Below are 17,980 nucleotides of genomic sequence, written 5' to 3'. Positions count from 1 at the left end.
GCTGCGGGCGGGCCGAGGCCGCGGCTCGGGAGCGAGGCCCCGCTGGAGGCGGAGGAGGAGCCAGCGCGGCCCCTCTGACAGGGCCGCCGCGGCCTCCGCGCTGCCGCCGCCGCCGCGCGGCTCCAGGTGGCCCCGGACCAAGGTGACACCCGGCCTGCCCCCGCCCCGGGGCCACCTGCCCCCTCGGCCGGCACGGACTCGGCGCCGCGCTTTCTTCTCACCCCGGAGCCGGCGGCGTGCGAGCGGCTGCGATGAACCCGGTGAATGCCACTGCTCTCTACGTTTCAGCGAGCCGCCTGGTGCTCAACTACGACCCTGGGGACCCCCAGTCCTTTACCGAGATTAACAAGCTCCTGCCCTACTTCAGGCAGTCCCTCTCCTGCTGCGTTTGCGGTGAGGATCTTTCTTTTGTTCCCTGCACAATGACTGCCCCCTCCCTCCCCCCATCCCGCACCCCCGGGCACGGCGCTGCGGGGGCCGCGCTGCCCGGAGAGCCCGGCTCGGCGCTGCCCCGGCGGGCCCGCTTCGCCCCGCCGCGGCAGGGCTCTTCCCGCACCCCCCCGGCCCCGGGCTCACGCACAGGGGCGGACCGGGAAAGTTTTTCTCAGCCTTTCGCCGCGGAGTCCCCCGCTCCCGCGGAGCCTCCCGCCGCCGGGGGGGGCGGCGGAGCCCACGTGGGCGGCCGCGCTTCTCTCGCGGGGGGCGGCGGGTTTGGCGAGTTGGGAAAAGTGGAGGAGGGAAAATATGAAAATATTCTTGGGTTTAGACCCGCCCCGCCTGCTCTCCCCCCCCCCCCCCCCCTCCCCGCAAAAAAACAGCCCGAAGCGGGGGGAGATCTGCGGGTGGTAGTGGTCAGAGAGGTAGGAGGGCGTTAGGGGGGTGCGTGGCTAATAGCCCGGCGAGTCGTAAAGAAAATAATCCGTCGGGTTTGTCGAGAGAGAGTGTTTCCCCCAAAATGCAGCACTTGATCATGATCCCTTCATTTTATAAAGGGTACGGTAGTTATTAGTGGTTGTTGGAACACCCTGGTGTAGTGAATTGCTTTAAAAAAGTGATGACTAAGAGCGAGCGTGGTAAAAAATACTCAAAACAATATACAGACCGTCGAGGCAGGGAAATAAGAACTTTTTACTTCTTTTTTTTTTTTTTCCTCCTCTCCTTGAAATGTAAAGAACAAAAAAGTAATTAAGATTGAAAGCCAGGAATTTTAAGCACACAGAAACAATGTTTGGATTTTTTTTTTTTTGGTGCTTGGCAGGTAATTGACCTGTAACAGTAATTACGGTAAAAAGCAAATAGGCTGGAAGTCTGCTAGGATTTCCCCATTCCTTCCAGGGAAGGAAACCTCCCCCCCTACCCCCCCCCAAAAAAAAAAAGGGGGCATTCTGCATTTTGTGGGCAGAATATCAGCATTACTGTCTGGGGAGCACTGGGAAGGAACTGCGTTCTGCTGTGTTTATGAAGTGGGGGCACGTGTCCGTTCCTGGTAGGAAGCTCTGGAAGAAGCTGTCAGCCTTTCTTGGAACTTTGATTTGAAGCATTGGTCGGTGTTGGGAGAGGGAGTCTGAACTGTGAGACCTCTCAGTTGATTAATTTTGTTAATTCTCTATTTTTTTACTCTGGTAGTTACAAGTCCTGGCCCTGTGGGTGTGTGTGTATTTTCCTAACGGAGTAGACTTGTGTCCAGTATGTTTGCATGTGTGTGTTTGTCTGCACTAGTGTGTGTGGTCACACTAAGATTTAATTGAATTACGGGGGTTTTTAAAGTTAAATATGCTATTTATTTACAGGATCAGGATTTTGACTGTTGAGGCTGCTAAACTAGCATTGCATGTTTCCTATCCTGTAGCTATTGGCTCCTCCCACTTAAAGTCTTAGAAAATAGAGATCTGTTTGTACTGGGAAAGAGGGAGTCTGTTCCCAGGATCACTGCATCGTCATTTCCTGAAAGAATTTGTCTAAGGTTTTGTGTTTTTTTTTTTTTTCCTCGTGTAACCCTGATGTCAGTGTCAATGCACCTCTGCTCTTTACCTCTTGCTTAGGCCCTGTTAATTCCAGTCCCTAACTGTGCTTTTTTTTCCATAAATCCTTCTTGCTTGTGGTCAATCACCAGACTGCTTTTGCCTAAAATAAGCTAATATTTTTCTGATATTTTTTTTTAAATAAGATTTTTACATAGGGACTAAATGTTTCTAACTGCTGTGCTGTCTGACCTCCCCACTTAAAGACTGGTCTTCTGAAATGTGTTCTTTGTTCTCCTTGCCTTGACTTCTTCCCTCTTTGGCCTTTTGCAATCTTATTTTTACACTCTGTGCTATTGAAATTGTCTGTCTTAAATTTGTGCCTGCCCAAATTCCTGAGCTACTCTTCCCCCTCTTCAGCTTTTTTTGCTTGGCTTTTCTGTCACTCTCAGTTTGGTAGAGCAAGCCACACTTTTCAGTTTGTTTTCTTCTATTGATTTGCACCTCCATGGATATTCGTGCTTACAAACTATTTCTTCATCCCTTATTTTCTTTGACTTTTGAGGTTATTGCTACAGCTTACATTTTTTTTTTGTACTGTGGCTAGCTTTCAGATAACTGTAGCCACTGTTTGTTTCAAATATTTTGTCTACCAGTGATTCTCCAGTATTATCTCTCTGTGTCTTGGGCTCCTGTTTGTGGCATGGTGGCTTACAGAGGCCTCAGTAAATACCAAGCTCTTTGCAGGACAGAAAATGTATTTTACTATGAGGTCTCACAGAGTTAGTAAAGTGTCTTTTTTGAACCTGCAGGCAGTTAGTCATGGGAGAGTGGTCCTGCCTGACACAAAACTGTCCACTCTGGTGTTGATGAGCAGTCATAAATCTTCAGCTCAGACTGGTAAAGGCAAAACGATCTTCTTTTTCTTGTTTACTTTTTGTGTTCCTTTTCTCCTGCTTCTGTCATGGGTGAATGTTGGTGCCTCTTTCTCTCTTTGGCCCTCTGACCTTGCTGTGATATTTTTAAAATACCTTTTTTCTCTCGTTCACGTTAGTGCTTAGAGCTGTTGCACCTTCTGCGTATGTAAGGTTGTTTAAAGCCTATCCGACCGTCAAAACCTTTTTAACTTTAGTGTTTTAAAAGGTGACGTTTAAGTACAGAAGTAAAGATTACTTTGTGAGATGTCGTGATCACAAGAGTGAGTGCTATGACCACCTAAAACTTTACCATGTGGGTTTTTTTTAAATATGTAAAAGCTTTTCAGATACTTCCTTCCTCCCTATGTTTCTGTTCAGACCATGAGATCCAAATATCTGGGTATGGGTTCATGTACATGGAACTTTGAGTGTCTGGTACTTTTCTTGCACGGGTCTTGGTAGAATGCAGTGTTGACTGTAAATGTTGAAAAATCATGCTTTGGTGGAGAAATGCTGCACGAATTATCAGTAATACATCAATCCCCTACACTTGGTGAGAGTCTCAAGTGTTGGACTTCTAGGACTTCCCTTGGGAAATTACTCCCCAAATTAGAGCTCCTTATGTCATCAGCCTTTCCTCAGTACTTAATCTCTCTGAGTGCATTCTGTAATGCTTTGTTATGCTGTAGGTATTAATTCCCCAGGCAAGATTGTCCCTTCCCTTTAATTTTAGAGAATTGTTTTTAGAAGAAATTAGTGACAGCTCTATAAATCAACTAATGTTATTGTGCTTTCACTGTTTTCTCAATGCACTAGACATAAGCCAAGTCCTTTTCTTTTGATCTGGTAGTCTTCTAAACCAGCTCTCATAGTAGGGGTGACAGAAGTTTTTGGACTCGCGTAGTTACGAAATTCTAATTAAAGCTCTGATCATAGATTCAAATTGGCACACATGAAGTTCTATCAGTAGCAAGTCCTCATGTGAATACAGCATGCTGTTGTAAGGCAGCTGCATCGGTTGTGGGTGGATCCGAGGTCTCTGCCTTACCTCACGGGTTCTAAAGGTTGAATTATGTTGATGGTGCGGCGGGGTATGTTTCTAGGATTTAAGTGCGATCATGTGACCGTTTCCTAGATGGTGTTGTAGGTAATGCATCATCCTTTCCCAGGGATCTATAAGACGCTATTTCCTAGGGCTTTTAAAACTTAAAAATAGCTCCTCCCGAGTGTGCATTAGACAGAAGGTTATGTGCCTTATGTGTTTTGAGGATGTGAAATCTCAGTTTCGGTCTCTGGACTAACGTGATTATTATTAAATTGCATGTTAATACCACATCTGATTTTAAAATAGCTTAGGAGGATTTACGCAACAAACGTCTATGTTTTAAAAGTACCGCCCGTTGGGATAAAAATCTTTTAAAAAGTGGCTTTCTCTGTTTCAAAAACCATGTAGGTTACTGCGAGGCACTCAAAGGTTCGGTTGGCTTTTCAGCATTAACAGCCTTTTTTGAAACTCAGTTAAAATGTTTGTAAGAGACAGATTGTCAGTCAGATCAGCTTAGCCTTCTACCCGTGGAAAATGTTGTCCTGAAAGATATTTAAAAAGTGTGTGAAAGATTGTTATTGCTGGTTTAGGATGTGGAAGTGCTTGAAAGGTCGCATGGCTTTAGGACACTCCTTTAGGTTTGGCCAGGAACCCCGCTGTAGCTCGTGCCGTAGAAATACGGGATAATAATACAGTTTTTGCCTTAAACATCCTGTGATCTAAGGAAGGGGGTGTGAGGCAGCATGTGGTTTAGGGGAGGTTAAAGGGTGGGAAGGAACAAAGAAACAGTGTGACAGCACTGACTGGTACCTGATAGAGCTCCTGTCAAGTGTTTTGAGATAGCTCTTGATATTTTTAGTAAGAGGGCTGAGGGCTAAAGGGTGCAGTAGCGTTATGGAAGCAACTCCCAAGCGTGGGGAATGGCATGGGTTACCAAAAAAAAAAAAATAAAAATCGTTGACTTTTTGTTTTCCTGTATAAAGATTAGTGTAGGGATGTTATTTCCATCCTGCTCTTCTGTAAAAGTATTAGCCTATTTTTTGAAAGTTTTACACTGTCAATATAAGTTGAGTCTTTTGGAACTCGTTCTGCTAACTAGGTTTGAGATTTCTCCATCGGTGGTGGTATATTGAGCTGTGTAAAATTTTCTGTCTTTGTGCCATCTTGTCTGTGTTGTTGGACCTGTGAAGGCTCCTCCTCTTCTTCCTTGCCCCTTGCTGAGCTAATTCTCCATTGCTTCTGCAGTTGTGATTGCTTCCCCTCATGCCAGTGATGTGATGTGACCTCCTCTGGACCCCTGGTCCGGAGCTCTTAGTGGTGTGGTCATGGATCCCAAGTAGAGCTTATTACTTTAGGCTATACTTTGTCATTGGGAAGTTGTGAATTAGACTTGTACAGTTTCAGTAAATTTTCATATGAAAGTTTCTACAAGTATCTAAGGGAAGAAGCACCACAGGCAAGTGGAATGCGAGTGAATTATGGCTCTGGAGTAAGCAAAGTCTTTTTTTCCACTGATGGTATTGAGACAATCTGAGGCATGCAGAAGTTATATGATGTTCCTCAGAGAAGAGAAGGTAGTTGGGTGACACCTAAATAGATATAAACTTTCTAGAAAATTTGATTTCCAGCCACAGAGATAGAAGAAGGCAAAAGAAACAAATTTGTGCTGCTAATAAAACTTGATTATATGCATGATACTGGATTTTCTGTTTGGGATGTGAGCCGTGACTGAGTAAAGCCTGGATATCAGAGTTCTAAAGTGAAAGGGCATATTTAAGTTTTGTGATGGAAAAGTTTAGCCTAGAACTCTCATTCCTCGTCCATTCGCCTTAGGTTAAGGAGAGTGAAGGCTGATTCATGATCCGTGCTGCCAGATCAGAGTTGCCTTTTCTGTTTGAAAAGTAATGTGGATCAGTGCTGCTTTTTTTTTTTTCCCAGGCATTTTTTCATTGATTTTTTTTCTTCTTTCCTCGATTTTTCAATGATGAAAGATACTGTCTAGCTATTACATATTGGTAGTTTTTAGAAGTATGTTATTTTCTCCTTAAAATTGCCATGGATGTTTGCCAAAATACTTCTGAATTTCTCAAGAACGTGCAAAATAACCAGAATCTCCAAAACAGTCAGTGGGAAGCATGGACTGTGGACAAGTACCTATCAAATACCTTCTGCTGCAACTATTCTTTTTCTTCTTGTCTTGGAGTTAACCAGTATGTCCCCTCACGCATATCTGAGTGCACCGATTTTTCGCCAAGAACATGTTGGATGATTTATCTTCCTCTTAAAATCTTAAATTCACTGTTTCCCTTTCCTGTTTTTAAATCCCATGTGTGACTCTTGGGAGAACTGCTTTTTCAAGGTTGCCTGCATTGTACTGCATGTGTTTTGATAACATAAAATCCTCCCAGTTGAATTTAAATTTGTTTCTAAACTAAAAATACTGCCATGTCTTAGAACATTGAGGAGTAGGAAGAGAAGTAACTGTGGTTTCCACCTTAACAGCTGGTTAACACTGGGATTCCAAAGAAGGCTGCAAAGCGAAGGGTTCGTTTTTGTCTTCTGATGTCATTTGAGATGAGGGTGTGTTTCTCGTTGAGGCAAGGGAGATGATGGTCGCCTGAGGATATTGATTAAACCGCTTGCGTTTCAGAGTGTTTAAAGAGAAGTTAATGTGTTGCCAAGAGGCATCTTTATTGGGACAACTCAGTTGTCCAGGTCTCTGGACATAGTGCATTCAAACACAGATTTCTTTGGCTTTGTTTTCCTACTATGTTATGATTTACAGATTAGTTTGGCTAAATATGGAGTAAGCAGTTGCTGGATGTCGCGTTGGAGTTCTGCGTGAGGCCGGAAAGACTCTTTGCGTCTAGTATGACTGGAGAAATAATGCACAGCACAACCTTTCTGAGCGGGGTGCTTTCCAGGTAGTAAAGATGGTCCTGCTCTGACGGAGGAGTCCGCTTTGAGGCCCTTCAGTGGCACAATTTGCTCTTCTCCATCTCCTGAGCCTTGCTCCTTCACCAGTGGGCTTGAAGACCACAGTTTACTTCAAGATTGCGCGGTTAATCTTGATGGTGTGAGCATTTTTGGTGGGAAAAAAATAGTTTCCATTGCTTTTTTTTTTCCTCAGAGAATGCGATCAACTCGATCTATAACTTTCAAAGCAAGTTTTAACTCTTTTGAGTATTTATGCTGCGTAGAAACATGTTAACGTTTCTGCTATGGGTATAAGATTAATTTAATTTTGCCATTTAAAACCTCTTAAGATACAGCAACCTTGACTTCTGGAAGACATCACTACATGAAAATTGTACACTGGATGCTGAAAAGATGAATTTATCTGTTTTTCTAGAACTTTGTTCATTATAAAGTTTGAACTTTGCCACCTAGTTTGTTAAAAATACATTTAGAATTTTTTCAGTCAGTTATTTTCTAAACACAAAGGCTTTCAGACAGAAATATAACTTTGCCATAGGACTTGGTAAAATACATTCTATTGTTTATTATGCAGGGGGTGGAGTCAGAGAACAAAGCAGTCCCTTCTACAGTTCAAATGCAATTCGTTGTCATATTTCTGTTTTTTTTTTTTTTTCCCCTGAACTTTAGCTAAAGAGGTTGACTGTATTTCTCCAACTATGCAGAAAAATAGTCTAACTGTATTCTTATCATGGTTAATTTGGGTTCCCATGGTGTTCAGACAAAAATAGTGCAGTTTTTATTTTTCCAAAGAGTTATACAATCATTAATTCTTTAGTCACGACCATCCCTATATGAGGGTAATGATTTCTGTGGCTAATTTTTTGTAGTTGTTTGTTGATGGAGGATGCTCAGAAATATTCAGCAGCCCGCAGAATGTTTTCTCTGGTAAAATTTTGAAATAAGTTTGGTGTTTTTTTAATGCTTTCTCGTGTGTGTCCCATGTTTCCATTTCACCTGATGGGGAATCTGTCAATGCTTGGGAATGTCTTTGGACAAATTTTAGTGGCACTGTTGTAGTTGTGGTGATCTAAGAGCAACGTAGTATTTTCAGGAAGAAATACTGTCATTTAGTTCACCAGTGTAAACTCTTTTACTTACTGTTTCAGACGTGAAAAAATGTTGTGTGCTGAAACCCTTGGTCAGCTTTTTCTATTTCTACTACTTGGCTGAAGAAAACTCACTTTTTCTGTCTACAAAAACCTTTTGTCACAGAAAACATTAAAGGATAAGTACATTCCTAGTGTCATCACTGTGAATTCCTCTTACAATCCATGTTTTATAGACACAGGTTCAAAGTTTTGTGCTAGTAGTGTTGCAGACGTGTCTTGCATCGTTGTGCTTCTCAACCAAGAGTGTGGTAGCTACCAATGGTGACTTGTTTTCTGAGCGCTGGGAAGCAGGTGTAGGATATCTGGGTGATAGGCAGCACCTCTGCCAGGTGTTCCAGTAGGTTTCTGTGTGATGAGAAAGGTTGCCAAACTTTTTTCTAACTGGGACAGTGTGTCGGGGCAGGAGTAGGACAAACCTCCGCCTGGTGAGTCTGCCTCTTGGCTTCGGGGCAGTATTTGGGACTGTCTCAAACTGCCGGTGGTTCAAGCGTACGGTTTGGAAGGGGTTTATGTTGGGGCTTGAGATCTGTGGATGGAGACCTTTTTCACTCCCTTGGTTGGTGTCCCTTGCACTGACCTCTCTTGAAGTTTCTCTGGTTTTGAGTGTGTTTAGTTATATTCTTTTCTAGTAAATACCCAGATCTTGCACCCCTGTAAACCAGATCATACACATCTGCTTTATTTTCTTGCAGATGGTTAACAGACCTTTTCACTACTTACCGTATGTCTGTCATCAAAGTTTGGCAAATAGTGCTTTTAGGTTTTTTTATCAAACTTTGGAAACGCTGCTGCTTTTACAATTGTGTTTTTCTTTTGCCTGTTTTGCTTTGAAACCTCATTAAGCTACTTATTCTTCAGTCTGATCTAGCTGATAATTTCTTAGATGAAAAGATGCCGTGTGGGGTTGAAGACGGGAACAGTGCAGGGAAGGGCGGGGTGGGGGGGAGTAAACCTTTTCTTTTCAGAAGCTGTTCCAGCTTAATCATAGAACCATGGAATGGTTTGGGTTGGAAGGGACCTCAAAGATCACCTAGTTCCAACCTCCCTGCCATTGGGCAACCTACACCAGGTTGCCCAAAGCCTCATCCAACCTGGCCTTGAACACTTCCAGGGATGGGGCAGCCACAACTTCTCTGAGCAACCTGTTTCAGTGCCTGACCACCCTGAAGTGCTTGACCTGCAGGTAGCTGGATAGCTGAACTTCAAACAGCCTATCAGTGGTGTCACCAGTTGGTAAGACTTAACTCCCATCCTTCAGGAGGTGGTTAACTCTGAGGCTTGAATGTAGCAGTTTGTTAGAACTTACTGCCTACTGCTAATAGAAACAGTCAGATCATGTTTAATCCAGAAATGGAAATGTTGAAACTGTAGCAGTCCCGCTGTTAAATCTCCAGCTTCTGGCTATTACTTTGAGGTGCTCGCCATACATGAAGTGTAACACAGAAGTATATGTGTGCTGCGTCAGATTGATTGTGGCTTCCTGGTTTTTAAACTTGCTAGATAAAAAAGCTGTAGAACTTCTATCCGACAAACCCAAAGTTCGTAGAAGTTTTTTGTAATCCTTGGTTTAAAGATGAAATCATGGTCCCTGCAATGTTTGATGTTAACAGATTAACTGGGCGAGCTTTCTTCTTACCTTCCTTCTTGCCATCTGCTCCCCTGCTTCGCAGATGCCAATCCCACTGCTGTTGGGAAGCAGATATGGCACTTGGGTCAGGAGGAGAGGGAAAGGAGCAGAGGGCTGAGCTGTTGGGCTTTCTGCTGCGTGCTGTAACTCCAGGGTGATTTCTGGTGATACGAACGCAGCCCAGGATGAAAGACTCTTTGGCAGACAAACGTTGGAGGTTAACCCCAGTGATATGTTTATTTGTACTTTTACTTGTAACAAAATTTGACATCATAATTTTTTCTAGTTTACTTCCCCAAATTAAGATTTAATAGTTACATCATTCTTAAGACTTTGATTTGTTAGAAAAGGTAATTTATTATGTTTCAGAAGGCTTTTCAGGGGTGCTAAATGAATTCCTTGTGTTTAGCCCCTTTTCCAGGGCATTATCTTTCTGCCTTTGCTGAGGATAGATGAGAATGGAATGAGGTGACCTGTTTGGAGTCAAGTCTGTCTTAGTGAATTCCATCCATTTGGAGCACGTTTGCTGGATATACACACCTAACTGTTCTCCTCCCTTTGGTCTCTGAGATACAATTTGCAGATGCTTCCCCTCTTCCTGCAGCTGTGAAGTAATGCTCATTAAGGAACACAATAGGAAGTATTCCTTGCGGTTTAAATGACCTCCCTCCTGGTAGCAGCCTTTCCAGGACAGCTGTGATGTTTTGTAAATAATATATTAAAAGTATTTCCTTTGTATATGCAGCTTATTAAATGTAAGTGCTTGTATTAATGTAGATGTTTAGTCAACCTTTCTGAAAGATAATTAAGAGCGGGTGTTTAGGGAAAGCCTTTTATTGGAGGCTGTGTAAGAACATGGTTTTGCTTTTGGTGTATTAATGCACCCCTCACAAAAGAGGATGAGAAAAGATGAGGCAAAGTTTAGTAATATGAAGCTGTTTAGGGTAGTAGAAATGAAGGACTGCATTGAGTGATCGTGGAAGGATCTTACATGGATGAATAACTATGCAATAAAATGACAAATTAAATTTAGCTTAGATAAATAATTAAATTATAAGCATGGAAAAACATTAACTTCTCAGAGCCCACTGTTTGTGTATCTTGCAGATCTATATGAATTTGAAAATGTATAGAAAGTAGTAACACCAGCCAAAAGTGAGATCTTGGCCTTGCAACAGAAAACTCCATGAGAATATCAGCTCAGTACTGAGTATCAACCAAAAAAGCAAAGCAAATGCTAAAAATCAGAACTGGAACAGAAAATAGAGTGGAGAAGCTTATTATGGCATTGTATAAAGCTGTGGTTCACCTGTATCTTACATCATTGCAGTTGTGGTCCCCTCATCTCAAAAAAGAACCATGGAAGAGTTAGGGGAAGGGTGATGAGGAGCAAGTTCTAGCTAAGTAAGCTAGAACTACTCAGTCTGGAACAGAGACAACTTGAAGGGTCACGTGGTAGATGTCTATAAAACCAGGAGTAGTGTGGAAGAGAGGGATGGGAATTGACTGCCTCGTCCAACACAAGAACCAGAGATGGTCAAGTGAAACTAGTAAGAGTCGTGTTGGAACCAACAAGGTCATTCCCAGCACAACGGATAGGTGACCAGAGAACTTCTTCTCAAAGCCTGTTGTGACAGATGACATTCGAAATGGTTAAAAGCTGGGCAAGTATTAAGAGTTTGCTTGCCTTGTTCTTACTCTATGCCCTAGGCACCTGCTTTGGGCCACTGGCAAGACAGCCTGGTGGCCTAGATGGATCTTTGCTCTAACTCAGTATAGTTATACTTAAGAGTTGGAGGATGGGCTAGGTAATGTCTCAGAACCCTTCCCAGCTTTATTTTCATGGTGGAGTTCCTAATATTTTGGGAAGAGCTGGTAATTTGCAGCATCAAATGAGTGTTAACGCCTTTGGAGCCTGTACAATCCAGCAGTTTGGAACATCCCAGAGCTTAGTACCTCCAGATTGTGAGGAGCAGCTCAGGTGGTGTGTTTCTGGGACAGTGGTGCTGACTTAATACCATTCCCTGAGTATTAAAAGTAGTGAAACATAATTTTCTGTGGGTTTGCTTCTCATGGTTGACTTTTTTTTTTCTTTAGCTTAATGATACTACAGCTGCAGAGAGTGATAGGTGCCACAGAATCCATCTGAGAAAGAAACTTTGACTGAAGAATGAATATTCAATGAGATATGAGCTCAAGCCGAAAATATTCCCACAGCTCAGGCATTCCTGATATCTCTCCTGTGTAGGTTGCCTGGTATTTACTGAGGGTAGAACTCGCTCCGCTCTTTCCTTCAGTGAGAGCATGTAAAGTGTTTTGTATTGTCTTTCTGTCTGTTTTGTTTCCCCTCAAATCTTCTGGAAATTTAAATTTTTCGGTATCCTCTTTTAGCATTCAGCAGTTGCAGCCAAATTTATTTTGGGAGAAACAAAATGCACAGTTGGTGATGACTTTTTTTTAATCTAATTAAAAGTTAAATTGGTATATTGTTTATTTAGTCTCATCTCTGAAGTGTTTTAGTGCTTCGTAATCTGTAAAGCATTGATCGTCATAACTCCTGCTTATCATCATAAGTGGCAAAAAGAGGCTAAGGATGGACCAAGGAGCACAGCCCACTGCTTCGTGTCATTGGGTATGGATGCTGGTGGGGCTTCAGTCCTGGCAGCGCTGTGGTTGCACGTAGTGTTGGTGTTCGAAGTCTCAAAGCATTAAATGAACAGGCATTCGGTGTGTTTGCCTCCTGCCTTGGTTGGGGCTTGGCCTTCTGCTTGTCTCCTCAGAAAGACCCAAGATGCAGAAGGGACGGACAGTTGTGAACTGTTTCTGCTGAAGGACACGACTTCTGAGAGTAGCTGATGAGACTTGCAGCTTGCTTTTGTTTTTCCCCATGGGAGTTAGGGACCTTTCCCATAAAATCACATCCAGTCTTAGGACCATGATGGGACCTTTCTCATAAAATCACATCCAGTCTTAGGACCATGATGGACGTATCTGCCTGCCTTGCTGTTCAAATACTGTCTTTGGAATAAAATTTAAAAAAAAAAAATTCCATTGCATGTTGGATTGCGTGGCTTCATGTTCCACCTGCTGGCTTTAAGTCTTCACTGCTTAACTTGAAGAGCTTGTCTTCTCGTGGTGGGGTCTTGTGGAATCACCCTTCCTCAGTCAGCCCTTCCTCATCAGATTAGCAAAGAAAAGTCCAGTTAATGACATCCCTTCAAAGCACTCTCATGAGAATCGTTACGGAAGGTCTGTGCGATTAAAATCTCTGTGGCAAGGGAGCAATGAGAGAAAATATCTTTAATTTGATACGCTCGCTCTGTTTTAATACATGCACTGTGCTTTCTCTTCCCACATAGTTTCATTTTATTCGCTTGTCCGTAACAGCGTGCTTTCCCTTTGGAAAATCTGGGTGAGAATCCACTGATGGTGGTAACTCATCCAGCAAAGGCTCCGTATGGGGAGAGAGGCCTGATCAAAGCTGGAAATCTGCCGCTTGGGAAGGAAGGGAAACCTGTTGCTGTAGATTACTATAGATACTCTGAAATTTAATTGAAGTGTTAGGATGTCTTCCTGGCCTAGAAATAGCACAGCAATATGGTCGTTTTCTGGATATAGTTACTGGTTGGATTATATCTATGCAGGATTTCAGCTGCCTCTGTTCTTTCATATTTTATCTTTATGCATTATTTGGTTTGTCCTTAAAGAAAACCAAAATCATTCTCCCAGGTTTTTACGGTTTCAGAGATCTGGAGACATGACTGATAAATTCCGACTGATATTTATTAGCTTTCCATTCTGAACAGCAAGGTTTTAGAGAAAATACTATCTTCTGATTTCTTCACTCCTGCCCAGGGCATGAGCTGTTGTTGACGCTTCAGTGTGTTTAAGCGTCACGGCCATGACAGTACCACTGGTTTAAGTGTGATTTCCCTGAAACGTGTCAGTGAATTGGAAAACCGGGAGCCACCACTCCCCAGGAGATGTCAGTAGTCGCCTTGTTGCACCGTCTGGTTTAGCACAAGAGTAATCTGCTAGGGAGTGATATAGTAGTCTTCCCCCCATTTTTCTTCCAATCTATTACTAAGTGGTTTAGTCAGTATTTGTAAGAATTCTTGGGATCTATTTAACTGGTTTCATTGCTTGAGTTAAAGTTAAAACCTCTGTGCTTTATTGACGGCATTGACTGTGACAAAGCTAGGCTCTGGTTTTAGTCCCAACTAAATGAAAAGCAAAACAAAGTCTGCTGTGTCTTTTTCTGCTTTTGGGGTTGACATTTCATCATTTTTACATTCCTTTCCGAGTTTCCCTCTGCTCCGTAGCCATTTGTTTCCACTAGTTTCATTAAGGTCTCTGCAGTAGCTCTTCACCGGAGTTTGTTGTTGCACTTTTGGTGAATTCATAGAAATCGTGTGTGTTTTGTAAGTTTCAATGGAAGAAACTGCTGAAGGGGACAAGGGGACTGGTAATGTTTTAGTTAAGACTTGTTTCTAAAGGCTGTAGCAACAACAAATTATGGTGTGATGGTTGTTTCTGCTTTTTTTTTTTTAATATAATGTTGTTTTAGAACCAGATATGGCAGCTGTGACAATTTTTTACAGGCTATTGTTTGGATGGTATGTTTTCTTGTGACTTAATGAATGTTTTCAGGCTTTTTTTTTTTTTTTTTGATAGTACAAAAAAATTCACCCCATACTATCCTGGAAACCTGACTTGAGTCCATTGTAATCTTTCTCTTTTTTTTTTTTTTTTCCTTAGGAAATTTGCTACAAGATCCTATTGCTCCTACCAACTCCACGTGTCAGCATTATGTCTGCAAAACTTGCAAAGGCAAGAAGATGATGATGAAACCGTCATGTAGCTGGTGCAAGGACTACGAACAGTTTGAGGAGAATAAGCAGCTAAGCATCTTAGTGAACTGCTATAAGAAACTCTGCGAGTACATAACGCAGACTCCGCTGGCTCGAGATATTATCCAAGCAGTCGATTGTTCCGCAGACCTTTTGGCTTTGCTCAAAGATGGATCGCCGCTCCACGAAGAGACAGAAAAATCTTCCGATGCAGCCTTGGCTTTGTGTTTGACACATTCCCCAGTACCTTCCACCTCCGAACTCCCAGCTGATCCTCCAGCTAGTTTCACGTCGATACCGGAAAGCACACACAACATCGATATCAGAGGTTCTGTTATCAACGGGTTGCCCAATTGTAACGGGCTTTCGGTGGATAAACTCGGAGTGAATATTCCTTCTCCTGAACACACGAACACGATTGATGTCTGTAGTACTGGAGAGTATATAAAAACTGAAGACATCTCTAGCAGCCTGCAGCCTGTGTGTGATACAGTTTCTACCAGTGACTTGTGCACGACAGGCATTGACATCTGCGGTTTCAGTGAAGATATAAAACCGGGCGGCTCGCTCCTCCTTAGTGTTGAGGAGGTTCTCCGCAGCTTGGAGACCGTTTCCAATACCGAAGTCTGTGATTCTAATTTGCAGCCCAGCTTGGAAACAAACATGACTAACGGCCCTTTCCTGCAGCTTTCCCCCCCACCTCTTAGCCATAACATTTTCATGTCCACAGATGCTTCTCCTCACGGGATCTCCTGTACGGCGGCGACGCCGAAGGTAGTTAAGTTAAACAGAAAGCGGTCTCGATCAGAAAGTGACAGTGAAAAGGTTCAACCTCTACCCATTTCCAGCATCATCTGTGGCCCAACACTGGGAGCGTCGGCTCCTGTCACAGTGAAACAGGAAAATAAAATGTCTTTGCAGCCTATTGCAACTGTACCTAACGGAGGCACCACTCCCAAAATCAGTAAAACTGTGCTCCTGTCTAACAAAAGCATGAAAAAGAATTTAGAACATGCCCCTAAGAAATCTCACCCGAAAGCCAAACCGGGGGTGCTGAAAACAAAAGACAAAGCAAAGGAGAAAGTCCCTAGCAGTAACGTTATGCCAGGAAGCCCGACAAAAACTGTGTATAAAAAGCCCCAGGAAAAGAAAGGGTGTAAATGTGGTCGTGCCACCCAAAATCCAAGTGTTCTTACATGCCGTGGCCAACGCTGCCCTTGCTATTCTAACCGCAAAGCCTGCCTTGACTGCATATGCCGTGGCTGCCAAAACTCATACATGGCTAACGGGGAGAAGAAGCTGGAGGCGTTTGCAGTGCCAGAAAAGGCCTTGGAGCAGACTAGGCTTACTTTGGGCATTAATGTGACAAGCATTGCGGTGCGCAATGCCAGCACAAGCACCAGTGTAATCAATGTGACAGGGTCACCAGTAACTACGTTTTTAGCTGCCAGTACACACGATGACAAAAGTTTGGATGAAGCTATAGACATGAGATATGACTGTTGAACCTTTTCTTTCGTTCTTTTCCCTGCCGTCAGTAGGGGAACTGCTACAGTTTTAAGGCAGCTATGGTTCTGTTTAACTTGCTGGAGCTCCTGCGTTTAGATCACTTGTATCAAGTGTTTTTCATTGCTATGTTATGTGTATTAGTGTCTGGGAAATAGTTGCAGATAATGGAGGAGTTACCCTAAAACTGTTTTTTAGTTCTTACAGCACCTCATAGTTTTGAGATCAATTGCTGATGTAAATGATTTTATCACAAGATCTTTGGCAAGGAGTATATTAACCTCATTGTACTTGGTCATGCTTTGTGCTCAGTCAAAGCTTCTGCTTAAACGTAGAAAAGTGGTATCTAGTTAGTCCATCTAAACTGTGCTAGATTATGATGTAGAAAAGTAATTGCCGATGAGTTCCAGGCACCACGACTAGAAAATCACTTCATATTCCTGTAGGAAACGCAGCACTGAGCTGGGGAATACAGTCTGAAAAGGGCAGGTAATTTCTGATTGTGAGGATTGGCTATCTGCTCTATGGAACGGCCCAAAAATAAAAAAGGTGAGTAATATCTCGAGAAAGCTGATAGCCCGAAAAGCAGCTCCGTCTCCAGACAAGGATCAGGAAGATCAGTTGGTTAGATAGGAACGTCAGGCTGCTGACTCGGATACGCCATCCCCGTAACACCATCATTCTTTTTTTGTTTCTTTGTTTTCTTGACAATTCCACAGGTCACGTTCCTGATCTGTTGTGCCCTCCGTGCCAACTCTGCTTGTCTGACACGTTACTGTTTTGGCTGGGGCGAGAAAATTGCTTGTACACAAGGAAGGCTCAAGTTGTATTAGCACCATTCTCTCCTTTTCTCTGCTCCTCCCCCCCCCCCCCCCCCCCCCCCCCCTTTTTTTTTTTGGAGTTCTACTGATTATACTGCTGTTGCTTCCAGAAAAGAGAGAGGGGTTTGTGGGTCACAGAGAGATTCCTTGGTGGATGTCCCCCTCTCTGCTGCCAGTCAGTGTCCGTGAGGTACAGAGACTTCTGCAGCAGTTATTGGCATTGGGGGGCGTGTGTGTTTGTTCGTTCCATTAAGTTTGTCCCACAGTAGACCTGGGACCCATCCCCTTGAGGGCAAGTCTTCCCTGGCTGGTGTCTTTCAGCTGGAACAGAGGATCGATTCCTATCAAAAGTCAAATATTTTTAATGTTCATTAGACAGAATAAGCTTTATAACCCACTCCACCCAGAATCCATCTCATTTTTCTCTAATATGTTGAAAGCAGCTTTCGAAGGTCACAGCTTTTCAGCCTGGGCTGAAAGGCCCTAAAATGGAAAAGTAACACAAAGCTGTCAAAGAGCTTTCCTCAAAAAGCGTTAAAAAAGCAAGCACCTTTGTAGGAATTCAGCTTTATGCAAAAAGTTTATTTTGGCATAAACCCTAAATAAGGGTACAAGCAGAAGAATTTAGTTTTGCATTTAAGGCTTCATTGGCAGCCTAAAAAGAAGTCAGACTAGTTTGTGAAAGCAGAGTGTTCTCCTCTTCGAGCGATACGGCACACATTAAACATGGGCTGACTAGAACACAAGACATTACTTTCTGATTTAAAAGGCAGTTCCTGTTTGAACAGCATGTTAAATAGTACGTGAGTTCTTTGAGTTACTTCACTGCTTCCATCTTTCCTTTTATCCACCCACCGAATCCCGCAGCGCTTTCTGACCCGGCGTTAGGTGTATTTTGATTTGGCACAAAGCATGTACAGTGATGGTTCCTCACCTAAGAAATAAGCAAAAACCTTTGGACACAAATGACACCTCCTTTTGTTTTGTAGTGTACCATGGTGTCATTTTCTGTGAATGTGGTCAGATCTTTTTTTGTTGGTTTTGGTTTGTTTCTCCCCCCGTCTTTTTTTGTGGGGTGGGTAGGGTGGGGGGTTAAAGCCATAGGAAGAAAAATGTGATGTACGTGTCCGGTCTGTACTTTTTTGTTTTTGTTTTGCAAGAAGAG

At 43.0% G+C, this 17,980-nt stretch overlaps 1 protein-coding gene across 1 annotated transcript; it reads left to right on the top strand.

The window, feature by feature from the left end:
- The first annotated feature begins 215 nt into the window (after nucleotides 1-215).
- On the top strand, nucleotides 216-16,866 carry MSL2 (MSL complex subunit 2). Its single transcript, XM_086618261.1, has 2 exons — nucleotides 216-393; nucleotides 14,397-16,866. The coding sequence occupies exons 1-2, from the start codon at nucleotides 252-254 to the stop codon at nucleotides 15,992-15,994; spliced, it is 1,740 nt and encodes a 579-aa protein (XP_086474387.1). The 5' UTR covers nucleotides 216-251; the 3' UTR covers nucleotides 15,995-16,866.
- Nucleotides 16,867-17,980: the final 1,114 nt, after the last annotated feature.

Source organism: Tauraco erythrolophus, chromosome 11 (assembly GCF_009769465.1).
Source record: "Tauraco erythrolophus isolate bTauEry1 chromosome 11, bTauEry1.pri, whole genome shotgun sequence".
In the NCBI taxonomy this organism is placed as follows: domain Eukaryota; kingdom Metazoa; phylum Chordata; class Aves; order Musophagiformes; family Musophagidae; genus Tauraco; species Tauraco erythrolophus.
The sequence above is the reverse complement of the archived record's forward strand: the minus strand, read 5'-3'. Positions and strand labels throughout refer to the sequence as shown.